We start from the raw sequence: 25,082 nt of genomic DNA, 5'->3' as shown, positions 1-25,082 counted from the left end.
ATGAGAGTGAAGTAAAGGTTAAGGGAGTGTTCAAACTAAACCCAAAGTGTGTCTATTGAGCCGGCTGCATGTATCATTGTCAGCGCAGTCTTTTCTGACTTTCTTTGGATGGATTTGGAGAAGGACATTTGTAGGATGCTGTATGGGCCTTTGGCGCAGTTATTGCTGTCCGCTGATTGGCTGATTAGCATATGCATATACAATACACCAAAGACTCTTCGTTAACACTTCAGAATGGCAAAGAATGACAAACACTTTTTCAACAATGTGTTTGAAGGCTAAATTATTAATTTTCAGGAAAGGTATTCACCTTTCCCAAGGACTAGATCTAGTCCTTGGGAGAACTGATTCACTTTCAGAAAGTCTGAAACTATGTGACTAGACTTACTCTTTTGAGTACATCAAAAGAGTAAGAGTACATCTGTCCAATGGTTTAGTAGCCATAGGTTTGATGTCAATATGGGTAAAATGATTGCTTTAATTTAGCCCACCCTGTCATTTGGTAATCCTACGTTTGCTGTCACAGCAGATATACAGTATAGGTTCAGATTGGCACTCTTCCTTACGACGGTACGATCAGTATATTAAATGTAACTGGCAGACATCAACACAAATGTTAGCCCATCCGACATGTCTGCATGTCTGCCAACATCATCATTAATCATCCTCGGAAAGCGATTGCCTTAAATAAGGGAAAATAATATCATAGATTATATATATAAAATATGTATTTAATTTCATTAATACACAGGATCAGATGTTATAATCCCTTGTGCCAAAATCCAAGGAAAACACATATTCAGAGGCCCCTGTCCAAACCAACCTTACAAGCACGCTGGCTACCACACTACCAACCAAAGGTGAAAAGAAAAGAAAAATAAATAAATAAATACAATACAATATACCTATCCTATCCTATGGCTATCATAGCCTAAAAACAGCAATGCCACCTTCAACAGACCCAGGCTCCGTTTAAGTGCAAGCTCCAGGTAGTGAGAATGCCCCCTGCCCAATCCAACCTTATAAGCACATTGGCTACTAAGCTACCAACCAAAGGTGAAAAACACACGGCAACTAGCCAACTAACAGCAGTAAATACAGCAGTATGCAGTAAGCAGAATATCATTGGGTTATCAAGTGGGCACCCTCTTTCACAGATGTTTCGTTAAGTTAGGCCCACGACACCTCCTGAAGGCTTAACAATGAAACCAGCGTCCTGGATTCACCCCCCTCATGCTGCCACCACATTGCCACATTTAATGCATCTAAACACTCTCTTGCATCGTACCCCTAGCCCTACCACTAACCCTGACCAAACAAACACGTTAGCACAATAGCACATCTAGCTTACCTTAGCTTGGTAACCCCAGGAAGTATGTTTTCTCCTTACCCACAGCCATTCACTTGCTCATTCTGCTGCCACGGACATGCTACTAACCGCCTGCCTCAGACTTCGTCCACAAATACCCAGTTCAGTCAGCAAGCTAATAGCAGATCTAGCCATGAACCCCCGTGCACCGACTTCAATAGGTCTTAGTCGTGTAGACCAGCCTCGCTGTGCTGCCTCTCCAGCCATCTCAGCATACTTCGCTTTCTTAAGCTCATTGGCTACTTCAACTCTGTCTTCCCAAGGAACTGTAAGCTCAATAAAATAAACAATCTTCTCTGAGTCTGACCACAATAGCATATCTGGTCTTAGCCGAGTGCTAACGATGTGTGAGTGCAACCGAGTGCAACCACCTGCTGAATAAGGTCCGCCTTCAATTCCCAGGCTCCTCCATTACTTAGCTGCCCGACTCTATGCCTGCCTCTAAATGGTCTAGCCTTTTCCCCCTGACGCACAAAGTTAATTTGCCTACCCTCTTTACTAGCGGCTGCTGAATTAGCTTCTCTCCGTTTAACATCAACAGCCTCTGCCAAACATTTCAATACCTGATTATGACGCCACGTATAGCGCCCCTGGGAGAGACTTACCTTGCACCCTGATAGGATATGGCGGAGGCTGCACACACAGGAACATAGTGTGCATGTCTCATCCTCACCAAACCACTGATTTAAGTTCTGGGGAGATGGGAGAACATCATAAGTGGCACCTATCATAAATCTGATCCTGCTAGCCTCCATGCTCCATAGATCTCTCCACTTTATAAACTACTAAACTAAACTCCACTAAAACTATATATCAAAGCTATATACTAATCTTGCTACAATATATACATTGCATAAGAAAATGTTGAACCAAGTACTCTGTATAAAGGCAAGGGACTATCATTTCACTCCAAACAATTACTGTATTTTATTGACTTCATGGCTATATAAAACTACAAGTCTACCAACCGTTTCCTTTCAGTTTGTTTTAGGGCTGCTGTGGAACGTGTCTAGGGAGAGAAATGTAGGGTGTGCAACCGGGAGATAAACTTGCAGCCATCCAGTTCGTACAGTGGTGCAAACCCATAGACTGTAGGGTTCATTATAGGAACCTCTGAAAGAGCCATCACTTACAGGAGTCACAGCTAATGAACGAGGGTTAGTGGGTGGAGAGAGTATAAGACAGAGAGGGGAATAGAGAATATGACACAGGACAGAGAGAGAGAGAGAGAGAGAGAGAGAGAGAGAGAGAGAGAGAGAGAGAGAGAGAGAGAGAGAGAGATAGAGAGAGAGAGAGCAGTGAGAGAAAGACTGAAAGAAGGAGGTAGCTGAGCTCTAAATCATGGCCTATTTCAAGTGTCAGTTGAGGTTAAGTCAAGCCTCTGACGGGCCCTCATGGGGCCCTCACGAGGCCCATAAGTCTCTAGAAACAGATCCAGCTCATCCTCCCCGGCAGCTGATTGACTGACGAGCAGCGCTAACCAAATGAGGGTCTGCGGGATTCACGGCCCTCCTGGGAGGCAGCCCAGGAGAACAGTCAACAACATTACTCTCTCTCTTTTTGCCAAAGTCACAGCGGGGGACTCGACTAATAACAGGGTTTGCCTGTTGTTAGTAAAACACGATAAAACACATTTCTGATTCATGACGACGACCAATCCTAATAGCAGCAGCAGCGGTTCGTGTTCACAAGCAAACTAATCTAAAAAGCCACGTTAATTCCCGTCTGTTTGCGTGCGATCCGCTTCTCTCCCTGTAATACCGAGCTGAGGCGTTACGGGAGGAAGGTTTGTGCAGAGCGACTCCAGGAGTTCTACTACTCTTGGAGAACCCCACCCCGGACACCCCTCTGTTGGCCGGGCTCTGGTTCTGCCGATAGCAGGAGAGCGTTGCGCTTCCTCCAGACAGCCTGATGGGCTTCCCTCTGCAAGCGCAGTCAGGAGCGGCCCTGCTGTGTAGGATAGCATCAACACACCCACAACGACACTACAAGCTCACTCTCTGCAACTCTGGCCCCACGCACAAGCACAATCACAATCACAAACATACACTGACACACACACACCCTGTTGTGTAAGATGACAACACACACACACACACACACAGATAGACTACAAACTCAGCGTCTCCAACTCGCACGCACATACACACGCACAGTCACAAACATGCATGCACACACAGCCACACGCACACGCACGCACACGCACACACACACACACACACACACACACACACCCTTGGAGTGTAGGATGACATCAATACACACAACCAACACTACCAACTTACGGTTTCCTACTCAGCACGCATTCACATGAGCGCAAACACACATGCAACTATACAAACACACACACACACGTTATCACAGACACACAATCATAAACTTACAGGCACACAGACATACAAACAGGCAGAGGTCATATGTGAAAACGGCTATGACTGACAACTCGTGTAGCTTTGCAACACACTGGACCACTGGCTCTGCTGTAGTACAGCGTCCGTCACAGGGCTCCCTGAACCGCTATCGATATATAAACATTTCATTAAAAAGCTACTTGTAATAGCGTGTAATAGTCCCGGTAAGTACGCGCGCGGTCCCTTCGGCGCACACTTAATCCGAATGTTATATTCTGTGGGTAATTTGCATTTCTCCCGGGGGCCCGCGGCGCTGACAGACCAGTCCTGTTTTATAATGAGGAGCGGGCTCCCGAGGAATGCCGTAACAGAGATGTATTCTGTGTAGTGATATTAAACAGAAATCGGCTCCGCAGGGAGCCATCGATTCCCAACACTGGATGTAGCGTCTGGGGTAAATCGCTGCGTGCCAAATCTATAGTCGTTATACTTTCATAGACACAATTAGCACATGTCGTATAGACACGTACTTCAGAAATACCGTGGACATTCTGTATGGCTCTAAATGTTCACACTATAAAAGGATTAATAGCGATGGTTAAATGTTAAGCACGACAGTTAGCACAATTGCTGCAGTGGGAGTTGAACTTGTGGCATTTGGCCAATGCACAAATGAGTGATGGTGTGTCGAACCAATGTGAAAACTTGGGGGCTCAAAGTCAACAAGAGTCAGGCAGAGAGCTACAATGAGAAGACTATTCTTGCCAGCCCATCTCTTTGGAATAAATTGGTATGTAACGTTATATACAATAAAATTATCTAATAAGACGTTATCCAACAGATAACAAGAATATATTTTTCACAAGAATATTAACATGCTAATAAAATTCCCCCATGTCCCCAAATCTTGTCTTGAAAAGCCTACTTGTGCATTATCACTTTTAAATAAATATTTTTCTTTTTTAAACCATCTCTTCTGGCAGTATTATGCGTTATCCGATGAATTATAATAACACAGCTTCAATGAATCGCACCATCTGTCGTCCAATGGCGCCCTCTGCTGTTCAAACTACTATACAACTCACTGATAACCTCAAATTATCTTTTTTGCCATAGGCATGATGCGCAGCATGCAGTGTGCGAATTAAGGGGGAGCAGGGGGAGCTATAGCTCCCCTAGTGGTGACATGAGCTCCCCTGGAAACATGGTTTGTGAAATTTTGGGGGAGCTATAAAATATTTATATGATATCCAAATGAATGCTATTTGGGCATGTTTTTCTCAGAGGTGTAAAATAAGTGAAATAAAATTATATTTTGAGTTTATGATATGATTAGAGCCGCTCGAAACGTGGGGGCGCTGCCTGCAGCCCCACTACCCAATCACACAAGCTTGTTTAGTTAACTTGCTTAAAAGACTGTCACCTGCGCGCCATTGTTGCTGACATGTCTAAAAAAAGAAAGCAACTCACCTTGGGCGATTTCTATAAAAAGACGTCCAAACAAGCTGAAAAAGAGGACCAGCCGTCTGTAGCTGGTGGTAGCACATCGGACGTTGGGACTCATGCTGCTACAACAAAGCCGAGAGAAGAGGCAGCTAATGTTAGTTCTAATATTAACTTGACCACTAACATTAACGGTACTGTGGGGGGGCTAAAGAGACACAACAAGACGAGCCAAGAGCCAAGAAGATAACCATAGTAGAGGTCGAAGGAGATGAGGAAGAGGATGATGATGCTGATGACCACCCCAACGGCTCTTCCTCTTCCTTCCCGCCTGCTGCTGGAGATGGGGGGTGCGAAGTTGCTGGGGTGGTCCTGACCGGCTGGACCAGCCAACAGTGGGATGAGTGGACCAAACGCCAACCATGGCTATTCTCCAAGGATGTATGCGTAGGATGTTCTCTTTGCAGGGATGCTAAATGCCTTGTCCTCACTGATAAAGTTGGAACGCACTTGTCAGAAGAGTGGATTAACGGGGACGTAACCAGTAAAAGACAAAACAACTTTTGTAAGAAAATATATAAGCACCGGGATAGTGTGGCGCACAACAGGGCAGTTGAACTGGCAGAAACAAGACAAAAAGGAATACTGCCAAACAAGATTTTCGCAATCAACGCAAAGTTGTTGGAGGAAACGTCCCAAGTTTGTTTCTAATGTTAAAAAGGCCCAGTCAAAAATAAGCATCACTATTGATGAGAGCACAGTGCATGGACCTGCATATATGATTTTATATGTGAGATGTGACGTGACAGGAAAAGGGGCTGTGGATAATGTCTTTCTAGACCTCAAAGACTTAACGGAGGGCACAGACGCTGAGTCCATCTACAACAGCCTGAGAGAGGATCTATGTAAAGCAGGTTTTGATGACGAGTTTTTGTCTAATAATCTCATCAGCATAGCCACTGATGGCGTGTCTGTCCTCACGGGCAAAAACAGTGGAGTCACTGTTCACCTGAAAAAGGATTTCCCAAATATCCAGTCAGTACATTGCCTTTGCCACCGCACAGAATTAGCAGTCCATGACGCTCTAAAATATGTTGCTGGATGTAACCACTTTGAGTTTTTAATTTCAAAACTGTACGCTTTGTACCACCAGTCCGCGAAGAATACCAGACTACTCGAGGAGGCAGCAGAGGAGTTGAACATGCAGGTTTTGAAAATCGGGCAGATTTTTACCATCAGGTGGGTGGCAGTAGTTTTAGAACTGTCAAAGCCGTCTGGAACAACTACCCTGCTTTAGCAAGCCACTTTAAAACCGCAAGTGAGGATCCATCTCGCAGTGACACTGATAGGAAGAAGTACCTTGGGCTCCACAAACAACTCTCAAACGCTGAATTTGTAGCCGATCTGGCTTGCATGACATGCTTCGTGAGCTGCAGGCCCTGTCACTAAGGTTGCAGCAAAGGGACATAGATATAGTGAGTGCTAGTCGTCAGATTCAGCAGTGCATTGATGTACTTTATGCTACGAAAGAGTGTGGAGGTAAATCAGCAGAGAAGGTCGAGGAACGCATGTCACAAGGACTGTTCAAAGGTGTGGAGCTAGTTGAGAGCAGCGGTAAGATTAAAAGGGGTCAGTTCTATCAGGCGTCATCGACAATCTTAAGAAGCGAATGCTGGAGTCAGATCTCGTTCATATGCTCAAACCCCTCGACAAGCGCTTTTGGCCACAGGACCGCAACGGACTTATCCTTTATGGAGAAAAAGAAATACGGGCCCTTGCGAAAACACTTAGCGAATCTGCCAGTGAAGCAGTGCAGGAGTTTCGCAACTGGAAGTTACAAGATGATGCACCAGGCGAAACGCTGCAGAAGCTGTCCATTGCGCAGGTCAACATACCTGCCCACGTCTTCGGAGTGCGAGAGGAGCTTTTCAGCTGTAAATGACACTGACAGTAAGACTCGCAATAGACTGCGTGAAGCCAGCCTCTCATCACTACTTTCTGTGGACCTTAATGGACCTCCATTGGAGAGATTCGATCCAACGCCTTTCATCACATCTTGGCTTAAATCAGGTCATCGCCTGTCCACATCATGGGCTACTGGACGTAGTGGACCCGTGTTTTGGGCCTATGGATTTCTGTGATAGGGCCTACTTATAATGAGAAGGGCTATGTGCATCGTTGTGTTGTGTATGTGACGTTGCGTCTCTCCAGGCATTGAGACGTTTGTGTGTTGTTTTATAGCTGTATTATTAATAATAATGGCATTACAATTGTTCATGGTTAGGCTGCCTCTATAGGCTGGCTGCTCGTATCGCGTGTGTTCTGCTCTGTGTTGATTTAATTAAACAGTCAAACGTTACTTTGGTGGTCCGTGGATTATTTTTTATCATGTGGATTGAAATTTACGTAGCCCATAAATGCTCGGGAAATCTTTTGAAATGAAATGAACCTGATCCATCTGGGCGTTTTATGTAAATATTGTACATATAGATAAATGGCAACAGCCGTGTGCAACAAATTTTCTCTTTATAATAGGCCCATGTCTGTTCTGTTATAGTAGGCTATTAATACAACGACCAGCAGTTATACAGCGTTAGTAATTAATTCAGGCATAGCATAGGGTGGTGTGCAGTACCTAGTACTTATTATTGTTAAGCAAGGTTCGAATTATCTTTTCATCTTTAAGGGGGTCTCTCTATCTCTAAAAAAAACAACAACATGCGCGCGCAGGTAAAAATATTTTGGGCCGTGGGTACAGCAGGCAAGGTCAGCTTGACTCGCTTCCAATAATTTCAAAAACTTCCAAAAAAATATTTAATTTATTTTACAATTCAAAAATGAACAAAACTTCCCTTGACGTTTAGTTTTTACCTGACATATGCGACAGATATAATTAAGGCAACCTGGTCTCACAGGAATTAAATTTGTTGCTCACTTTATGGGAGGCTCCCTCTGGCTCCCACGTAATTCGAACACGTATGCATAATGTATGCATATAAAAACATTTTCCGCACCCCCCCGGAGACCGTGGTATAATTCAAGACATACATATTATATTATTTGGGTATTTAACTCTCATTCCTATAATTAAAACATATCGTAGCCTATCATGTTCAGGTGTTATAGCGAAAAAGACAGGAAAAGCATTTCAGGCTTCAGTGTTGACTCATCCTCATCATCATCATGCATCACAGCTGTAATTATGTTCCAGTGCCAGATGTCCTACTGAACAGTACGGAATCATCTGGATGATGGGGACAAAATGATGATGACGTCCAAACTGTTTCAGACATCCTTCATGTGACGCACGTATTTGTGAACTGTGGAATATGTTGTGGCAATCAGACAAACATAACTATCAGGCCGATACAGTAGAAAAGGTTTGCAGATAATGTTTAGATTACAATAACCAGACATGATCAACACCATTATCAGTGTTAAGAGCTACGGATCACAGATTCAATGTATGGACGACGACACCAGTAGCTCCCATCATGTCAGTCCATCATTGGACGTATACATTACTCTATATAAGGGTGTGCCTCGGATAAACCTGCAGGGGGCACTGTGACTCCAGTTTTGGTTAAGCCGTGAGTGGCAGTAACCCATTAAAACCTTGCTGTCAAACGTTACAGTGAGAGAAAGGACCTGAGAGCCATACAATTGATTGGATCTAGACTGTGGATCCCCATTGATTTGGAGAGATTGGAAATTGGAACAACCAACTGAAAGACAATTGCAAAGGGACACCTACAAACAGGTTGAACCAAAGAATGTAACACCTGTAAACACAATGCAAGCTTCTTACATTAGACACACACACGCACACACACAGACAGACAGACACAGACACACACACACTGGCATCACTACACACACCACACAGCCCCAGGCAAAACGACAACACATTCACACACACACACACACACACACACATGCTCACAAAATTTGCGAAGGAGTGTGTGTATTTTTGCAGGTTCTCTGCTTCACAGAACAGAGGTAGGTAGCAGGTATCAAGCTGGTCCTCTATTACCTTTCCTCACTCTCCACAATGACTCTCTCCCCTTCTACCCCCACTCTGCTCTGAGACGAGTGTATTTCCTAATGGCACCCACTGTTCCCCTGATGACAAAAAGAAAGGCGGTGTGGTTTTGTGTCCTGTGGACTCTGAGAAAGTAGTTGAGGTGGAGTGGAGATGGTGGAGATGGAGGTGGTGGTGGGGATACAGGAGGTGAAAGCTATCACTCTGTCTGGGCCTGTTTGCCCCCCGGCTAAGACCCCGGTGGGGGATTGACATTTTCAATCCGCACCCTCTGTGCTCTGTGGGTACGCGGGCTCAGATGTTACACAGATCTGTGCATGAGTCACCCTAGATGAGACGATGCCGTTCCCTTTTTAAAGCAGAGCCTTTGTAGGCAATGAATAGTAGCGCGTGAGAGGCTGGGACGAGGGTGGTGGGCTCGATGCAGGGCATTGTGCTGGGTGCAATGCATTGTACTGGAGCGAATGCATTGTGCCGGATCCTCTTGTCTGTGCTGGGTAGATTGTGCTGGAGCCCTGTTTATGGTGCTGGGGTGGTGCAGAACTGACGTGGCCGTCGCGCTAAGTTTGCCAATTCCCAAACAGCGGGGTGTACGTAGGGGTGGGGGGGGGGGGGGGGAATTGATTCATGGAGGAATTGCGATTCTTATCTTCGATGAGTCCGAATCGATATACTTCCAAAAATCGTTTTATTGTATTTAGAAATTATAATTATTATCTCGTTTTTCTTTGGTCCTAACAACATCATCTTAAACACACTTTACTCTGCTTTCATGCTATACTTGTCTACACTGCCTTTCCTAATGCAAAGTGGACCGGAGTTGATCTTGAAATTAGCACGATGCATGTACCGATGGATTTTGAATCTGCAACCGGTTTGAATCGAGAATCGATTAAGAATGAGATCGTGTGACCCCAAGGATCGAGATCAAACCAAAGATCTGGTGATTCATACCCCTATATACATATACATATACCCCTTATATATATAATGATAATACTGGCAGCATACCATTGGTATTCTATCCTTCTGCTCCGTCTAGGGTCGGTGGCCCCGGCTGGACGCAGTCAGTCAGAGTCAGCGGGCTTGATGAAGTGGTTCATTGTATAACCCTGTAGTATGTATCACAGCGATGACTCAACCAGTAACCTGGTGCCCACGCTCCAGTCAAACGGATGGCAGATCCACAGCCTCCCTACCACTAATCATGGCTAATAAACACGTTGGTAGTCAAGGTTAATTAGGGTGAAGGTAAGTAAGGGATAATGTATAGAACGCCGGTCATTATCGGGAAATAACCCCAGACAGCCTGAACCGGACACAATCTTTTTTTTCGTAGGATAAGTTTGGGATTCTCGCCTATGATTGGTTAGGTCCAGAACCTAGCTAAAAGGTGCTGGGTTTCGGACCCTGGTTTCCGCAGTCTTCCTGTAAGCAGACACAACATCTGCAGACACCATGGTTAATAAATGTTGGTGAGCCATTTCTGTATTTACCAGCACAGTAACCAGTGCATTTGTGTATATGTACAAAAGCAGAGAAGGATGGTTATACTAATCACAGCAAGGCAGAGGCCCTGTGTGGTCCTATAATAATAATAATTATTATTATTATAATTATAATAACCTTTATTTGGATAGCACTTTTCGAAACAGGAGTACAAAGTGCTTCACAGAACAGAATAAAACATAATTAAAAAGATGACACACAAAAAACATTGTAAGAGAGTACAATAAGTACTAACAAAAACATCATTAAATAGAGCAAAAGGATAAAATGTGTTAAAATAATAATAACTACTATAAGAAAGCTTTTGCATAAAAACTTTTTTTGAGAAGAGACTTAAAAGATGATACTGAATCAGCTTGTCTGAGATTCTATGATGAGGTCAACATGACTGCATTATAATGGTTATGGTATAACTGTATTGATAACACTATGGCTGAAACCATGGCTCTTATCAAGTAATGAAGGCAAACTGAGCCTCCCTTTGATCCAAGGCTCGGGTTGCTCCTTCAGAGAGATGGATGGGGACGCTGTCACATCCAGCACAGACATTAATTTGGTCAACACCACTGAGCCCCCTCCAATATGCAGGGGTCTAGTGACGAGATGTCATCGGACCTCGACATCGTTTGAGCCTGGCGGTCTGACAGAAATTTTGCATGGCTCCCTTTGCCTTTTTCTTTTTTTGTATTTAATTATTCAACGGCGGGGAATAGCTTCAAACAAAATACTCCGGATATAGCAACACACCGCACTGGCACCCAGACGTATACAGACAGAGCAGCCAGTGCAATGGTGCGTATTACTATAACAAACGTAGCGCTTACTACAACAAACACAACCTCAACAAGCCTCCAGCCACTGTTGTGGCTTCTGCATCACTTGGTCTTTGAAGAGTTCAGACGGCGAGCGAAGGGGGTGGGGGTGGGGGGGATCATTGCCTGTTTCTAGCCTCTCCCGCTACCAAGTCATCAGCCTGCTCTGGACCAGGTGTTTGGAGGCCCTTCAAACGGATAGGACCAGATGTGTTTGTGTGTGTCTGTGTGAGAACATGTGTGTGTGTGTGTGTGTGTGTGTGTGTGTGTGTGTGTGTGTGTGTGTGTGTGTGTGTGTGTGTGTGTGTGTGAACATGTGTGTGTGTGTGTGTGTGTGTGTGTGTCTGTGTGCGAACATGTGTGTGTGTGTGTGTGTGTGTGTGTGTGTGTGTGTGTGTGTCTGTGTGCGAACATGTGTGTGTGTGTGTGTGTGTGTGTGTGTGTGTGTGTCTGTGTGCGCACATGTGTGTGTGTCTGTGTGTGTCTGTGTGCGAACATGTGTGTGTGTGTGTGTGTGTCTGTGTGCGCACATGTGTGTATGTGTGTGTGTGTATGTGTATGTGTGTGTGTCTGTGTGTGTCTGTGTGCGCACATGTGTGTGTGTGTGTGTGTGTGTGTGTGTGTGTGTCTGTGTGCGCACATGTGTGTGTGTGTGTGTGTTTGTGTGTGTGTGTGCGTGTGTGAATATGTGTGTGTGTGTGTGTGTGTGTGTGTGTGCTTGCATCTACAGACTCAAAACACTTGGAGTGGGGGTTATTTCGTATCTCAGCCACCCTCCACCTCAAGGATGCATCACAGTCGAGCGGGCGAGTGAGAGAGCGAGTGAGAGAGCGAGTGAGAGAGTGAGCGAGCGAGAATGAGGAACAAGAGATGGAGTGGGCGGACCTCCTTACCTGCGGACCCGCAAACCCAAATGACTCAAATGAGACAATGCGTGATGTTGTTTTCACCGTGTCGCCTCAAGTGATAACGAATCCCCTGCACTCAAGAAACTCGACCTGAAATCAAGATCTATTCCCTGAGACAACCGTCCCTGACCCCCAGGCTACAGGGAAATGAAAGGCCGTAAAGGACACTACATAGAACATATCCTCGGCGGGTCACATTCTGGTTCCAGTACTTGTGTATCAATAGGCCAGTCAATATGAACAGCACTTGAAGCTATAGGGAAGGCCATTTAGATAGGAAGCCATTTTGGTCATTTTTGTTCAAAATCTCTTTACATCCTCATTACAGCAATCAATAAATCCCCAGGCCTGAAAAAAGCCCAACCAATAGTTTTGTCAATTGTCAATAATTTAATTTGGCAGTTGGATGCTTTCAAAATCGAGCTTCTTCTGGCCAGTTTCCCCAAATTGCCTACCCTAGCTTTAAAAAAAAAAAGGAAAACAAGTTGATATATAAAATGTTATGCCACAACAGCAGTGAAACAACACAAACCCCACAAGCCTCTACTGATGATCACATAAAACATTATATGAGATGGTTCTTCCCCTGTGACCACCACCATTACCACTGCGGGGGCATCCATCTCTCGGCGGGCTGCCCGACACAGCGACGGGCCCGAGAAGTGTTCGATAACATTCTCCACCACTCTGACCGCTAAAGCCCAGTGGTCCATGCTGATGCTTTAAGACCCATAGGGGGGCGGCGTTGATTTGTATAAGCACGGTGATCAAGTGGTCGTGCTCCCATTTGCCCCTGAGAATATCGCACATTTCATATCCATTTACTTTGATTTGATTTGATTTTTACTTTATTGTATCTATACCGTTTTGTCTTAACTTTGCACTATTTAGAATCATTTATTGTAAAAATTACTTATTCTATTTAACCTCCGCGGGTCGGAGATGAACAAAATTTTGATTCCTGTATTTGTCTTGCACATATTTTGGAATTGACAATAAAGCTGACTTTGACTTTGAGGGATTTGAACACCCCCCCCCCCCCCCCCCCAGCAGCTCCCTGCTCCTAATTGGTTGATTCGCTGACCCACGGTGATGTGCACAATTTAGTATAATGATGTGGAAGGGAGGGCAGAAGGGGGTATTTCCACTCTTGGTCGTGCTCTGAAACTCACCAATGCAACGCTTATGTAGACGCCTTAATATCGTCATGCCGACCAGCCCTCAAATTGTCAAACGTGCTGGTACTGAAAAGCAGACCCCATGCGTACATGATGAAAGGCATCCGGTAAAAGCAATTTTCTTTCATGGACACAAGATAACCGTGTAAGGTTCAGCAATTTACTTCATGCCTGCCCAGAGAGGAGTACTTCACGTATAAAATTGTCTTGACACTTTTGAATGCAAGTGTCCCCACTTTCGAGACAAAGATGTACGTTAGAGGAAAAAAAAAACACATCCCAGCTGCCACTTCGTGACCACAAATTCTACAATAACCGAGCAACCAGTTATTTTATTGTTATTCGATACCATAATTGAATACTTGATCCTGATAATGATCCACGGTTGTGCATTATTTTTCAAAGACAGGACAACTCTGTCTTTTGACACTTTCCAAATCATGCTACAAATCCAACATAAAAAAACGGTCCAACACAAGTTACAGATAGTGTCTTGACAATGCAACAAAGAATACTCACAAAGCGCATATTTTATTTTCAGCTGATTAGGTTGCTGAAAAACCCAATAAAGTCATAGATGGAAGTAACTCATATCCAATGTCTGTTGGTAACTGTGGCACTGTGGCAAAGTGGAATAAACCACTTTAGCCTCACCACCCCCAATGTACATTATCATCCAATACCGGGAGACCCCCCCGTTGTGGTTTATTCCTCACATGCACAGCTCAATCACATCAGAAGAAAGGTGTCGATGGCAGCTTGGTATGTGCATGACATAGTGTGAAACACTGTATGTCCTTTCTATACTCTATCACATCAGAAGAAAGGTGTTGATGCGCTGTGGGGTTGTGTAGAGAACCGAGGGAGGCAGGTTGAATAGAAAGGGTCCTCTTTTGCTGATTCTGCCATTCTGGGTTTCGTCTACAAAGGGAACATGGAATCTCGTTTAATCCATGCTGCTGTCCTCGTAGACCCGAAAGGCACTCCAGATTAGAGGAGGAAATCTTCAAACTGAATTTTAGATACTGTTAGTTCTAGCCAGTTAGTAATTCACAGAAACGCACGCACACACACACACACACACACACACACACACACACACACACAAACACACACAGACCCACACACAGACACTGCAATAACCCCACAAAAAAACATAGCAGAGGGAGGTTGGGTGGTTTGGGCTGTCTCACAGATTGTGATTGCGATGAGCTGCAATCATCCTCAGATTCCTCACAAACACTGTAAATGCAGTGTGAGTGCTTTGACGACCAGAGACAATGGAAGAGACATATGGACAAGGAGATCGTCCACATTCAGGCCTGTGCACTGATTTTGATGTCGCTCAGTTTGAAGCCATTCTTTGTCTGTGTGACCATATACCATTTTTCATCTTGGTGATTCTCTCTGAGATCCGCTGGCAAAATAACCATCATCATGTGTTATTGTCTCGACTATGAAAAGGAACTCTGCCCATTTTGATGTTGGTTATTTTACTTGTTACTCACCTGCTTTCGAAACAAGAGGGCTGTGAAATCAAGTGATTTGAGGCCAAACATGAGATCGACTTTAAAGCTTTTTGCTTTAGGGTTTGAAGGTGCTAATTAACCTTTATATCATTTGAACTCTTCTGTCAAACTAGCAACCAGCCAATCAGCTTTCATCTATCAAATGTATAAAATGTCCATAAATCCGATAAGGTTTAATTGCCTTGGACACTTTTACTGACTCCATTATAAGCCTTAATTTCAGACCGAAGCCACAAAGCCGACAGGGAGTTGGATTATTTAAGAATCATCAATCTATGGTGTCCTCGTCTGCGATAAGAAATCACATTTGTAGCCTATTCATAGTATCTTGTGTCACGGCCTATCCTCATATCTATCCTCATATCTTCCCGAAGCTCGTCAAACATGGCTCTCTGTGCCTGACAGCATGCCTCTTCCTTTTAAGACTCTCAGCTCTACCGACTTCTCTCTCTCCTTTCCTCCCCTCTCTCTATTAAATCAAAAGTAGCAGAGCCTAACAAGGAAATTTTAACAACCAAACATGGACGCCCTGATTTATTTGGAACCAGTAATATGTCCGATCTCATTGTGGCTTGCATGAAAAGAAAATATATACATAATTCATCAACTGTGTCCATGAAAACAATACAACGAAAGCTGTTTACCAAAGAGGTGCATCATGCACCACAATTCCTGAGCTCCGCCATATTTTTCTAAACATAGCAAAAACCATTATTCACTCTGAGGTAAACGGCTACCGCTCAGAAGGGGTCAGGTGTGTTTACAGACAGACTCGTGTGGCGTCCAACGTGAAAGTGTGTTAACACAATAATAAGCACTCAATTAAAGTCCACGCACGGCTAGGCAGTGAGTTTAGCGCCTGACTGTGTGGATGACGTCGACATTTAGCACGCTTGATTGCTGCGTTGAGGAATTAGGACAGAAACTGCCAAATGCAAAACCACACACACACACATGCTTCTTTTCTACCACTCACTGACACTCTCAGAAATCCAGAGAGGGGAGGAGAGTAGTGAAGAGCTAGCAGGTGTAAGCTGGATAAGACTGATCAATAGAGGCTAGCAGGTAGCATGTAGCAGGTTGCAGGGCAGAGACAGACAGACGGATGATGGATAGAAGGATGGGCATATGGAGTGAAAAAGAGGAGGGATGATATGTTTTAAAATGAATAGATGATGAGATAGACAAAGTGAAATATAAATACAACAAAAAATAATAAAGAATAAAGAAAGCCGAATTTTAATAAAGTGACGACAAAGAGATACTAAACTAATTACCAAAAACAAAAATAAAGTCTATCTCTTGTTTCTATATTGGAGGTCTTCGTTGAATGCACTTACTGTAAGTCGCTTCAACTAATTACCAAAAACAAAAATAAAGTATATCTCTTGTTTCTATATTGGAGGTCTTCGTTGAATGCACTTACTGTAAGTCGCTTCGGATAAAAGTGTCTGCTAAGTGTTGTATCTGGACCGCATGTAATCCTTGTACAGCCCCTCTCATTAAACAGACTCAAAGTATAATATAACACGACAGAGTGCTGTGTTTTAAGTGCTCACATTTTTAACATTGATTCTTGTATTTTTTAGAAATGCATAATTAAAATGGCATTGTCAGGATCAAATTCCACCAATTTAAGGGCTTTTAATATTTTAAAATGCCACGCATGGCGGCCAGCTACATTTTGAGCAACAGTACAACAACTCAAGTCCTTCTCCACAGGCAAAAATTATCATTTTGGTTGATGGTTATAACAAATACTTTGGCATGGAAATTGCACACTTCCATAATAATTCACTAAATTATAGACCTGGCAACGCTTTAATCATCAAGAAACTGGTTCTTTGAAAATGTTGAAGACAGCATTTATGATTTAACGCAGGACAAACTTTTATATTTTTGCCTGTTATGAATATTCTTGCATAGATACTAAGATATTTTTTATTGGCAATGTACAGACATTTTGATTATTACAATATAAGACCTACCTTTACACACTTTACATAGGTACTTATACTACCTTTAAATACCATCCATCTACATACTACCTACCTTTACACACTTTACATATGTACTTAAACTACCTTTACATACCATCTATCTACATACTACCTGCCTTTACATACTTGACATTATGTACCTACCAGTATACTACCTTTACATACCATCTATCTACATACTACCTGCCTTTACATACTTTACATATGTAGTTATACTACCTTTACATACTATCCACCTTCATACTACCTACCTTTACACACTTTACATAATGTACTTATACTACCTTTACATACCAACCATCTACATACTACCTCCCTTTACACACTTTATATACATGTTACTTTGATTCCATCTGTTTCGACTCTTCTAAAACCCAAATGTGCTTTGTGCTTGCAGTCTGAATCACATGCGGGCCTCATGTTGGACATATCTCTATCGCACAGTGCAGCGGTTTGCTTAAACAGCACGGTCGGCACTGACCCTGGATCCACACTAGGATGGGAAGACGATGATGAAAACCCCTGTAACACGTGGATATGGAACAGTGCAGATATGGTTTTGAGTATGTGGGGTCTGTCTGTTTATCAAAGAAGCATTTGTGATTTATCGATTTTGCAGCTTTCTTTTTAGTCATAGCGCAGAGTAAAATCGATTTTCTCTTTCCTTCTCCCACACGGCTCGGAGCAACGATAAGCATAATCAGAACAAAGCTAGCCCTCATCTTTCACTTAGTTTCTGGTATGGATTGTGTCATATATTTCACAGTAGCCATTTACAACCGACTTCTTCACCTTGGGAGGCACTCCCTAGAAACAGACCATAGCTTGAGAAATGAGGAAATCTTAAAGTCTGACAGTTTGTGAAAGGGATCTGAAACAGAAGGTGGTTCCCGATACCTGAATTAGGCTAGCACAAGGGAATGTTTAGGATGATGTCTTTATATGTATATATGTATATTTTTGAAACGTGGCAGCGTCAAAGCATACAACGTGTGTGGGTGTGTTTGTGTGGGACATTTGTGCTCAACAAAACAAGAAACAAAACCCATTACAATTAGGTCAGTTGGAAGAGAGCCCTTGTACAGGTTATACTCACCGGGAGTGAGTACAAATAGGGCTAGGCAATGGGGCCTCATTATGCACGTGAACAAACAAAGACACATTTAACGTTTGTGGAATATTAATGCTCCACTTGCGGGGGAACCTTTCCTGCTAAATGAAATACTGGCTGCTGCAGTCACACACAGTACAGAAGAGGCCCCGAGTGTCTCTCCTCTGTCCGTCCCCTGAGCGAGTTGGGTCATGACCAACCAACCAACCAAGAGCAGTAGATTAATTACAAAGGGATGCAGGAGCAGTCTTCCCCCCACGTTGTAATTAACAGCTCATCTTGATACAAGTGTGTGGATAGGGTGAAAGGGGGATGGGGGAGGAGCGGGGGAGTGGCAGCATCGCTGGGATTGGCTAGTAAGCCTACAGGGTTTCCAGGTAGAGTGATGCCAGAGCTGAAGGATGAAAAGATGAAGCGGAGAGGTGCTGATACAGTGAGACACTATTCTTTTATGTGTGTGTGTGTGTGTGTGTGTGTGTGTGTGTGTGTGTGTGTGTGTGTGTGTGTGTGTGTGTGTGTGTGTGTGTGTGTGTGTGTGTGTGTGTGTGTGTGTGTGTGTGTGTGTGTGCGCGCGTGCGGAAGGCCATGCACATGAAGACGTTTTGGTGTCATAGAGAAAGAATTGGTTCCTTAAATATCCTAGGAAAAATGGGTTCCAGAAATGGCTTTACGACGCAGATGTCCACTTCTTTCTCCACAATGAATAGCTCCCCTGCAGACAATTCCCTGGCAGTATCTTCATCCCGTCCCACCCAGGGTTGTTGATGACATCCCCTCAGCGGACAGGGGTGTCACTGCTCTAGTAGCAGTTGGACGGGAGAGAAGAGAGATTTCTATCATTTCCCAGACTTGCAGATCCTACAGTTCATAAAGTGCCTCAGGGGAGCTTTTGGGAAGAATAGGGTGAAAATAAATGACTTTGGTGGCAACCAACTGCCACCGTACACCAGCAGTTGTTATTCTAGGGTGTTAAATCATGTGAATTGATGTATTTAAACTCATCCTCAGTTATCACTTGTTATTACCATAGACTGTGTAATAATACATGCATGTGTTATGTACGTAAATGTTTAAGTGTACTGTTTTGTTTGTTTTTATTAGTTTTTGAGTCCGGCAGCACTGCTAATGAGCCAAATCATAATTCAGACATTAAACCCTCAATGGTTCTAAATTAGGCACAAAACAGTTGACAACTTAATTTTAGTTTAAACTTTATTTTTACTGAGTTGATAATAATAATTTACTGATAATAGATTCATTCAAGTATGTTCTCTGGTGGCCTTGATCGCATCAGTCATAGTTCAGCCATTGGTTGAATGTCAGAAAAATGAATCATCCCAATCCAGTAAACACTGGCAACCATTGGCCCTGACATCCAGACCCACATCTAAGCTGTAGGGTCTGGCAACGAGTAATGAAAACGGCCCAACTGGAGGGGCGGCCCCAAGCATGCATTTGAAAATATCACTGCACGCAATTGGATAACACTACGACCAATCAGAAGAATACAAGCGGTGACGGATATCCAGACCAGCGGAGCTAACCGATAGATAAGACTTGTATAAGCCGTATCCGATCAGTAAAACAGCAACGCTTTTGGCCCGCCTATATGAGATACACCGATGTAATTGGTTAATGTGCTGGGAGAGGGGCATCGGGGAGGGCTTACATTGCTCTTTCCCAGAGTGACATGCTGAGCAAATTCAAATTGTGCTCTCGTGAGATTTCCAGGGTACCAGACCTCAGCATCGTATGAATATGAATCAACTCCACAGGGCCTCTCCAACTCACAGGCTGTAGATACAATATTAATCGTCTCATAATGCAGATCACGTGACCACGCGTAGCTGTGGGGGTGTGTGGGTGGTCCGTGGGTGACACACCAGGATGTGCAGTACATTTACTGACAGGAGCCCTTCAAAAATGTATGCACATGAACAAACTGCGAAAAGAAACTCAACTGACCTCCTCGCTGGTGGCGTTGACCTAAATACGGCCGCATTACTGGCTGCCTCGCTCCCCTCACAATCCTCAGCTCTGTGAACGGGCGTGCATGTGTGTGCATGAATATGTATATGTGTGTGCACATGCACCTGAGATGGTTCCTCCGTGCCCCAATACTCGCATTCTCCCCTGTAGGCGATTTCAGGAGCCTGTTCGCTGCGGGGGGTGCAGGGGTGGAGGGACTCCACACACACAGCAGCGCTGTGCTCAGACGTGACAGCTCACTGCAGCTGTATTCACATGCTGTGCTTTAGAGTGCACAGGGGAAACACAGCAGAACAGGGGTGGAAGCGCTGAGCTGGACGTATCCAGGCTTCATATATCAAGGCTCTGCAGTGTAAACGCTAGGCATAGGCAAAGATATACAGCCCACAGACTATCGGCCAGAAGTGACTTTTGGTATCTACTAGGGATTGAGCGGTTCAAGTAAAAATTCTGAATCGTTCAGTTCGCTATTCATGGTTCGGGGCATGTATATGTTGTTCCTGGTGTACTTCAATATTTGGTTCCCCTTGTGGCCGCTTTCAGGCAGTATTTGCATGTCCTTTGTCACTTAAATTAACCGCATTTGTGGTTAATAATAGGTAATATACTCCAGGTACGATTTGTTTTCTTATCATCTACAACAGGGCATTTCTTCGCATCCCCCTTGAATAGTGCTAGTGCTGCAGTGCAATTCAATGGAAGCTTGCATGATGTACAAACCACCTTTTTAGTTGTATGATCATTTGAAGTACACCCATACATTCAAAGCAATGAGTCTTCATTGGAACCCGTGCTCGTGTTTCCAATGAGAGCTTGAGTACAGGCTGCCATACAGCCGCACTATAACTTCCACTTCTCAAAACCTTGGCTTGGATCGCAGTGCCATTACTCATTATATTAAACACAGAACAAGACCTAAGATCATCACAGTGCCATCACCACTTATTATATTAAGCACAGAACAAGACCTAAGATCATCACAGCACCATTACCACTCATTATATTAAACACAGAACAAGACTGAAAATCATCACAGTGCCATTAACACTTATTATATTAAACATAGAACAAGACCTAAGATCATCACAGCACCATTACCACTCATTATATTAAACAGCGAACATTTGACATAAACTGCAAATTCTGGGAACAGTTCCACCCCTAGTACCGACGGAGAAACACAACAAAACAAATCAGAGGGTGACTCGTCAACTTGGAGAAGGTATAGTCAAAGATATGGTCAGCTGTCCCAAAAATTCACAAGCTTGTTGGACAACTCAATCCGACAAACATGACCTGAATGAAGTGAAGAGGCAGCTATTTCACACATAGCAACACGGGACAACCATCTCACACCAGGTCTGCTCTTCAATTCAACATGACACTTTCACTTTGTTGAAAGACCTCCCACAAAACTGATAAATGTGTCTGCACACACAGGCTCCCTGTTTGTTCTGTTGTCTCAACTCTGTGCACTATCCGTCACCAAATACAGCCCCTACCCCATGTGGTGCTGACGTAGAGCTTGGTGAGGCATCAAATGGGGCATGGGTTGCTATTCGTGGCTCAGTGTTTAAGACACAGTGAGAGACTGTGTGCTGCAGGTTGCCTCCTGGGGAGATGGTGTGTGCGCACGTACACACACACGCACACACACACACACACACACACACACACACACACACACACACACACACACACACACACACACACACACACACACACACACACACACACACACACACACACACACACACACGCGCACACATCCACACATGGATTCTGTCTGAGACTGTACCCCTACTGGAGGGTTTCTGCCTCTCCAGGTGCATGGTTGACATTTCAGTTGGGAGTTGAGGAATAATAAGGATGCCAGCATTCCACGAGCTCTGAATGATTTAAGGGCTTACCTCCTGTGGGGTGAGTGAGTGTGTGTGTGTGTGTGTGTGTGTGTGTGTGTGTGTGTGTGTGTGTGTGTGTGTGTGTGTGTGTGTGTGTGTGTGTGTGTGTGCGTGTGTGCGTGCATGCAAGCGTGCGTGCGTGCGTGTGTGTCAGGGTGTTTGGTTATTGCTGCAAAATTAGGTGAGAAAAAAACATGACCTTATCTTGTTAAAAGGAGATTCATTATTTATGACTGGAGAAGTCCACTGGAGAAATCTGTGATCATTTGAACAACTGGCAATATTGACAAGATCTGCAACTTGAGTGGAAACAGATGGATGGAATGGATGATGGCTGGACCCATCCACGTGCACACCCATCCACGTGCACACCCATCAACGTGCACACCCATCAACATGCACGCTGCTGAGTAATTCCAGCACTTACAGCAAGGCTTTGGAAAAAGGCCATTGGTTTAGTTTGTTTATTCAGCACAGAAAGTTCCATGAAATGAATTGTGTGAAGTGTGCAATACTTCTGAAACCCAGAGGTGGGTGTGGAGAAGCGTTTGTCTCCACCATAATGCATCTTTGCTATCAGTGTGAAGCACCTACATCTATACCAAAGCGATAGGGCTCTGTGGAACATAGAGGTCAGTTATCGGAACTCAGCCAATAAAGAAAACTCAAATACATGATACAGCATCTTTAATACTTACTAACTTAAGATGGGCAAATGTCATGAATCGTATTAATGAACGTACCATTGTAGACTGCGTTCCAAGGCTGGTATCCATAGTAGCCGGTTATTCGTAATATTCGCTCCTCTATCGATGCACTGTTGATGTCTTCGACCGACCGGGAGGACTTCAAGTCCTCTTTGATGGACTCGTCCACCACCAGGTACTTGAGTTGTCTGAGCTGGGGGCTGATGTCAGACAGCCTTCTGGGGCTCACGTCAGGAGACTTGCGCATCCCGCTGAAATACCAAAGCACCAGCAGATGTGTTAAGGGAGGTGTAAAGAGATCCACAACGAGGTGTGGAGCTTTTTAGAAAACTAGATCGGTTCCAGTATAAAACCCTAGCTGATGTGATGAATTTATTTCGGCTTAAGCGTAAGAGACAACGCTATGAGTCCACTGTTGGTATTCATAACAGGGGCCTAAACCAGTAATGGGCTATATTATATCCGTCAGCGGGCTCTGTGCGCAGGGAGCGGAAAATCAGCCCCCTCCGCTGGCTCCGGGTTCACTGAGGAACCGGGTGGAAGACACTAAACGAAAGTGACTCACTTTGCCATTGGTGTATTTAGGCCTAGTCTGCACTCTGGAATAGGCCTACCAATTTAGAGGCGTAAATAGAAAATAATGTGTAATGAATCGATCAAAGGAACGCCTCAGACAGTTAGAGCTTTGCATGTGTAGTTTAGTTTATTTGTTTAGCACAAATACAACATCTGTTCAAGGCGGGAGCGAAGCCTATGCAGGCTTGTATAGAGTTCCACGCCTTAGACTTACTATACTCAACGCACAAAACAAGTTGAGCCAAACCTTCATAGTTGGTGTGCTAGGGCGATGTTCGTGCAGATAAATACAGAACGATTATTATGGACAGCCTCGTGATGTAATCACATTGAATACATGAGTGAACAACCAATAAACACGATCACAAATCAAACATATTAAGCAACAATTACCAACATTAAAGATGCCCACAGTTTTCACAACCCAGGCTTGCAATCCCATTTGATATTTTCAGCTGCACACGTGTTAACACGCAACACTGTTACGCACGTAGGCGACTGGTATCGTTATTGTGTTCCAAGACACGCAACTTCTTACACACCCCCTTGCATCTCTCCTACAGAGGAAAACAGGTGTTTGCTTCAGCAACGCACCTGTCCAAAATAATAACGGACAGATCGCTTCCAAAATGAGTCTTCAATGAATCCAATAATGTTTAAATGTCTTACATGGGCATCAAAGAAGGTGGTCCAAGGTAGCACATGCAGTCCCTTCGGGGCCGCCCGACCCGGTCCCAAACGGTGCCCTCTTCGTCTCCATACATGATTCAAATATCTCCAGCACCGTCTTTTGAAGACTTTTGGAAGTATAGCGGCTAGCCTAGCCTTCGTCCACACGAGTTAAGAAGAGAAGTAACATCGTTGCGCTTGCTTACACTCCCACAAACAATATGTCCATGCACCTGGAAGTCTAGCCGAGCTTCTGCGTTCTGGTTGCTCGCGGATCGGAGTACGCACAGTCAAGCCCCACCGAGGGATGTTGCAACAGCGCCATCTATTGGACTTCTGCGTATCTGGCTGCAGAACTGTATGACATCTTATGAAATATCCAGGTTTTCGAATTGCCATCAAGGGTCGAGCAGGTTACAATAGCTCATTTTGCCTTTGAATGAAGTCTGAGACCACAATAAAAGAGTTGTAGTAGTAATAAGTTAGTGAAAGTAATATAGTAGTTGATGACCGCTAGTCATGTCTAAGATGACATAATCGATTTAATGACAAAAATAAATGACAAAAATAAATGATTTTGATACTGATGTTTATACAAATGTACTAAATGTGTCTCAGTCTGTGGTGTGTGCATGTGTGCGTGTGTGTGCGTGTGTGTGTGTGTACACAATCCAATGGTCCACACTAACATGGACCTTGAACTGGTCCTAGACACTGGTATGTTTATTATTATAATTTAAAGATCGACCTTCTATTTAACATGGTCGAATATCAACCTATTTAATACTGTAGTGTACATTATCTGACCATATGGAAAGTGTTTCCCAACCATTGCTATCCTATGTAGGCCTCCCACACTGCTCCACCAGTATGGCTGGAGTATTACTTCATTGACACAGATTCAATAAAGAAAAAATATTAAACTAAAAATAGAAATAGGCTACATCTCAACTTCTTCCTTTTAAAAAATGTGTATTATCACACTCTC

At 43.9% G+C, this 25,082-nt stretch overlaps 1 protein-coding gene across 1 annotated transcript in view; it reads right to left on the bottom strand.

The window, feature by feature from the left end:
* The window catches only part of slc35f3b (solute carrier family 35 member F3b), a 46,667-nt gene extending 22,351 nt beyond the window's left edge, over positions 1-24,316 (bottom strand). Inside the window, exons 1-2 of the mRNA XM_084470433.1 lie at positions 24,095-24,316; positions 22,886-23,100 (exon numbers count right to left, since the gene is read on the bottom strand). Coding sequence (XP_084326559.1) covers positions 22,886-23,100; positions 24,095-24,189 — 310 coding nt within the window. The 5' untranslated portion in view covers positions 24,190-24,316. The remainder of the gene's footprint in view (positions 1-22,885; positions 23,101-24,094) is intronic.
* Positions 24,317-25,082: the final 766 nt, after the last annotated feature.

This window comes from Micromesistius poutassou (genome assembly GCF_964030765.1).
Source record: "Micromesistius poutassou genome assembly, chromosome: 7".
Classification (NCBI taxonomy): domain Eukaryota; kingdom Metazoa; phylum Chordata; class Actinopteri; order Gadiformes; family Gadidae; genus Micromesistius; species Micromesistius poutassou.
Note: the sequence above shows the minus strand (reverse complement) of the source record. Positions and strands in the feature narration are given on the sequence as shown.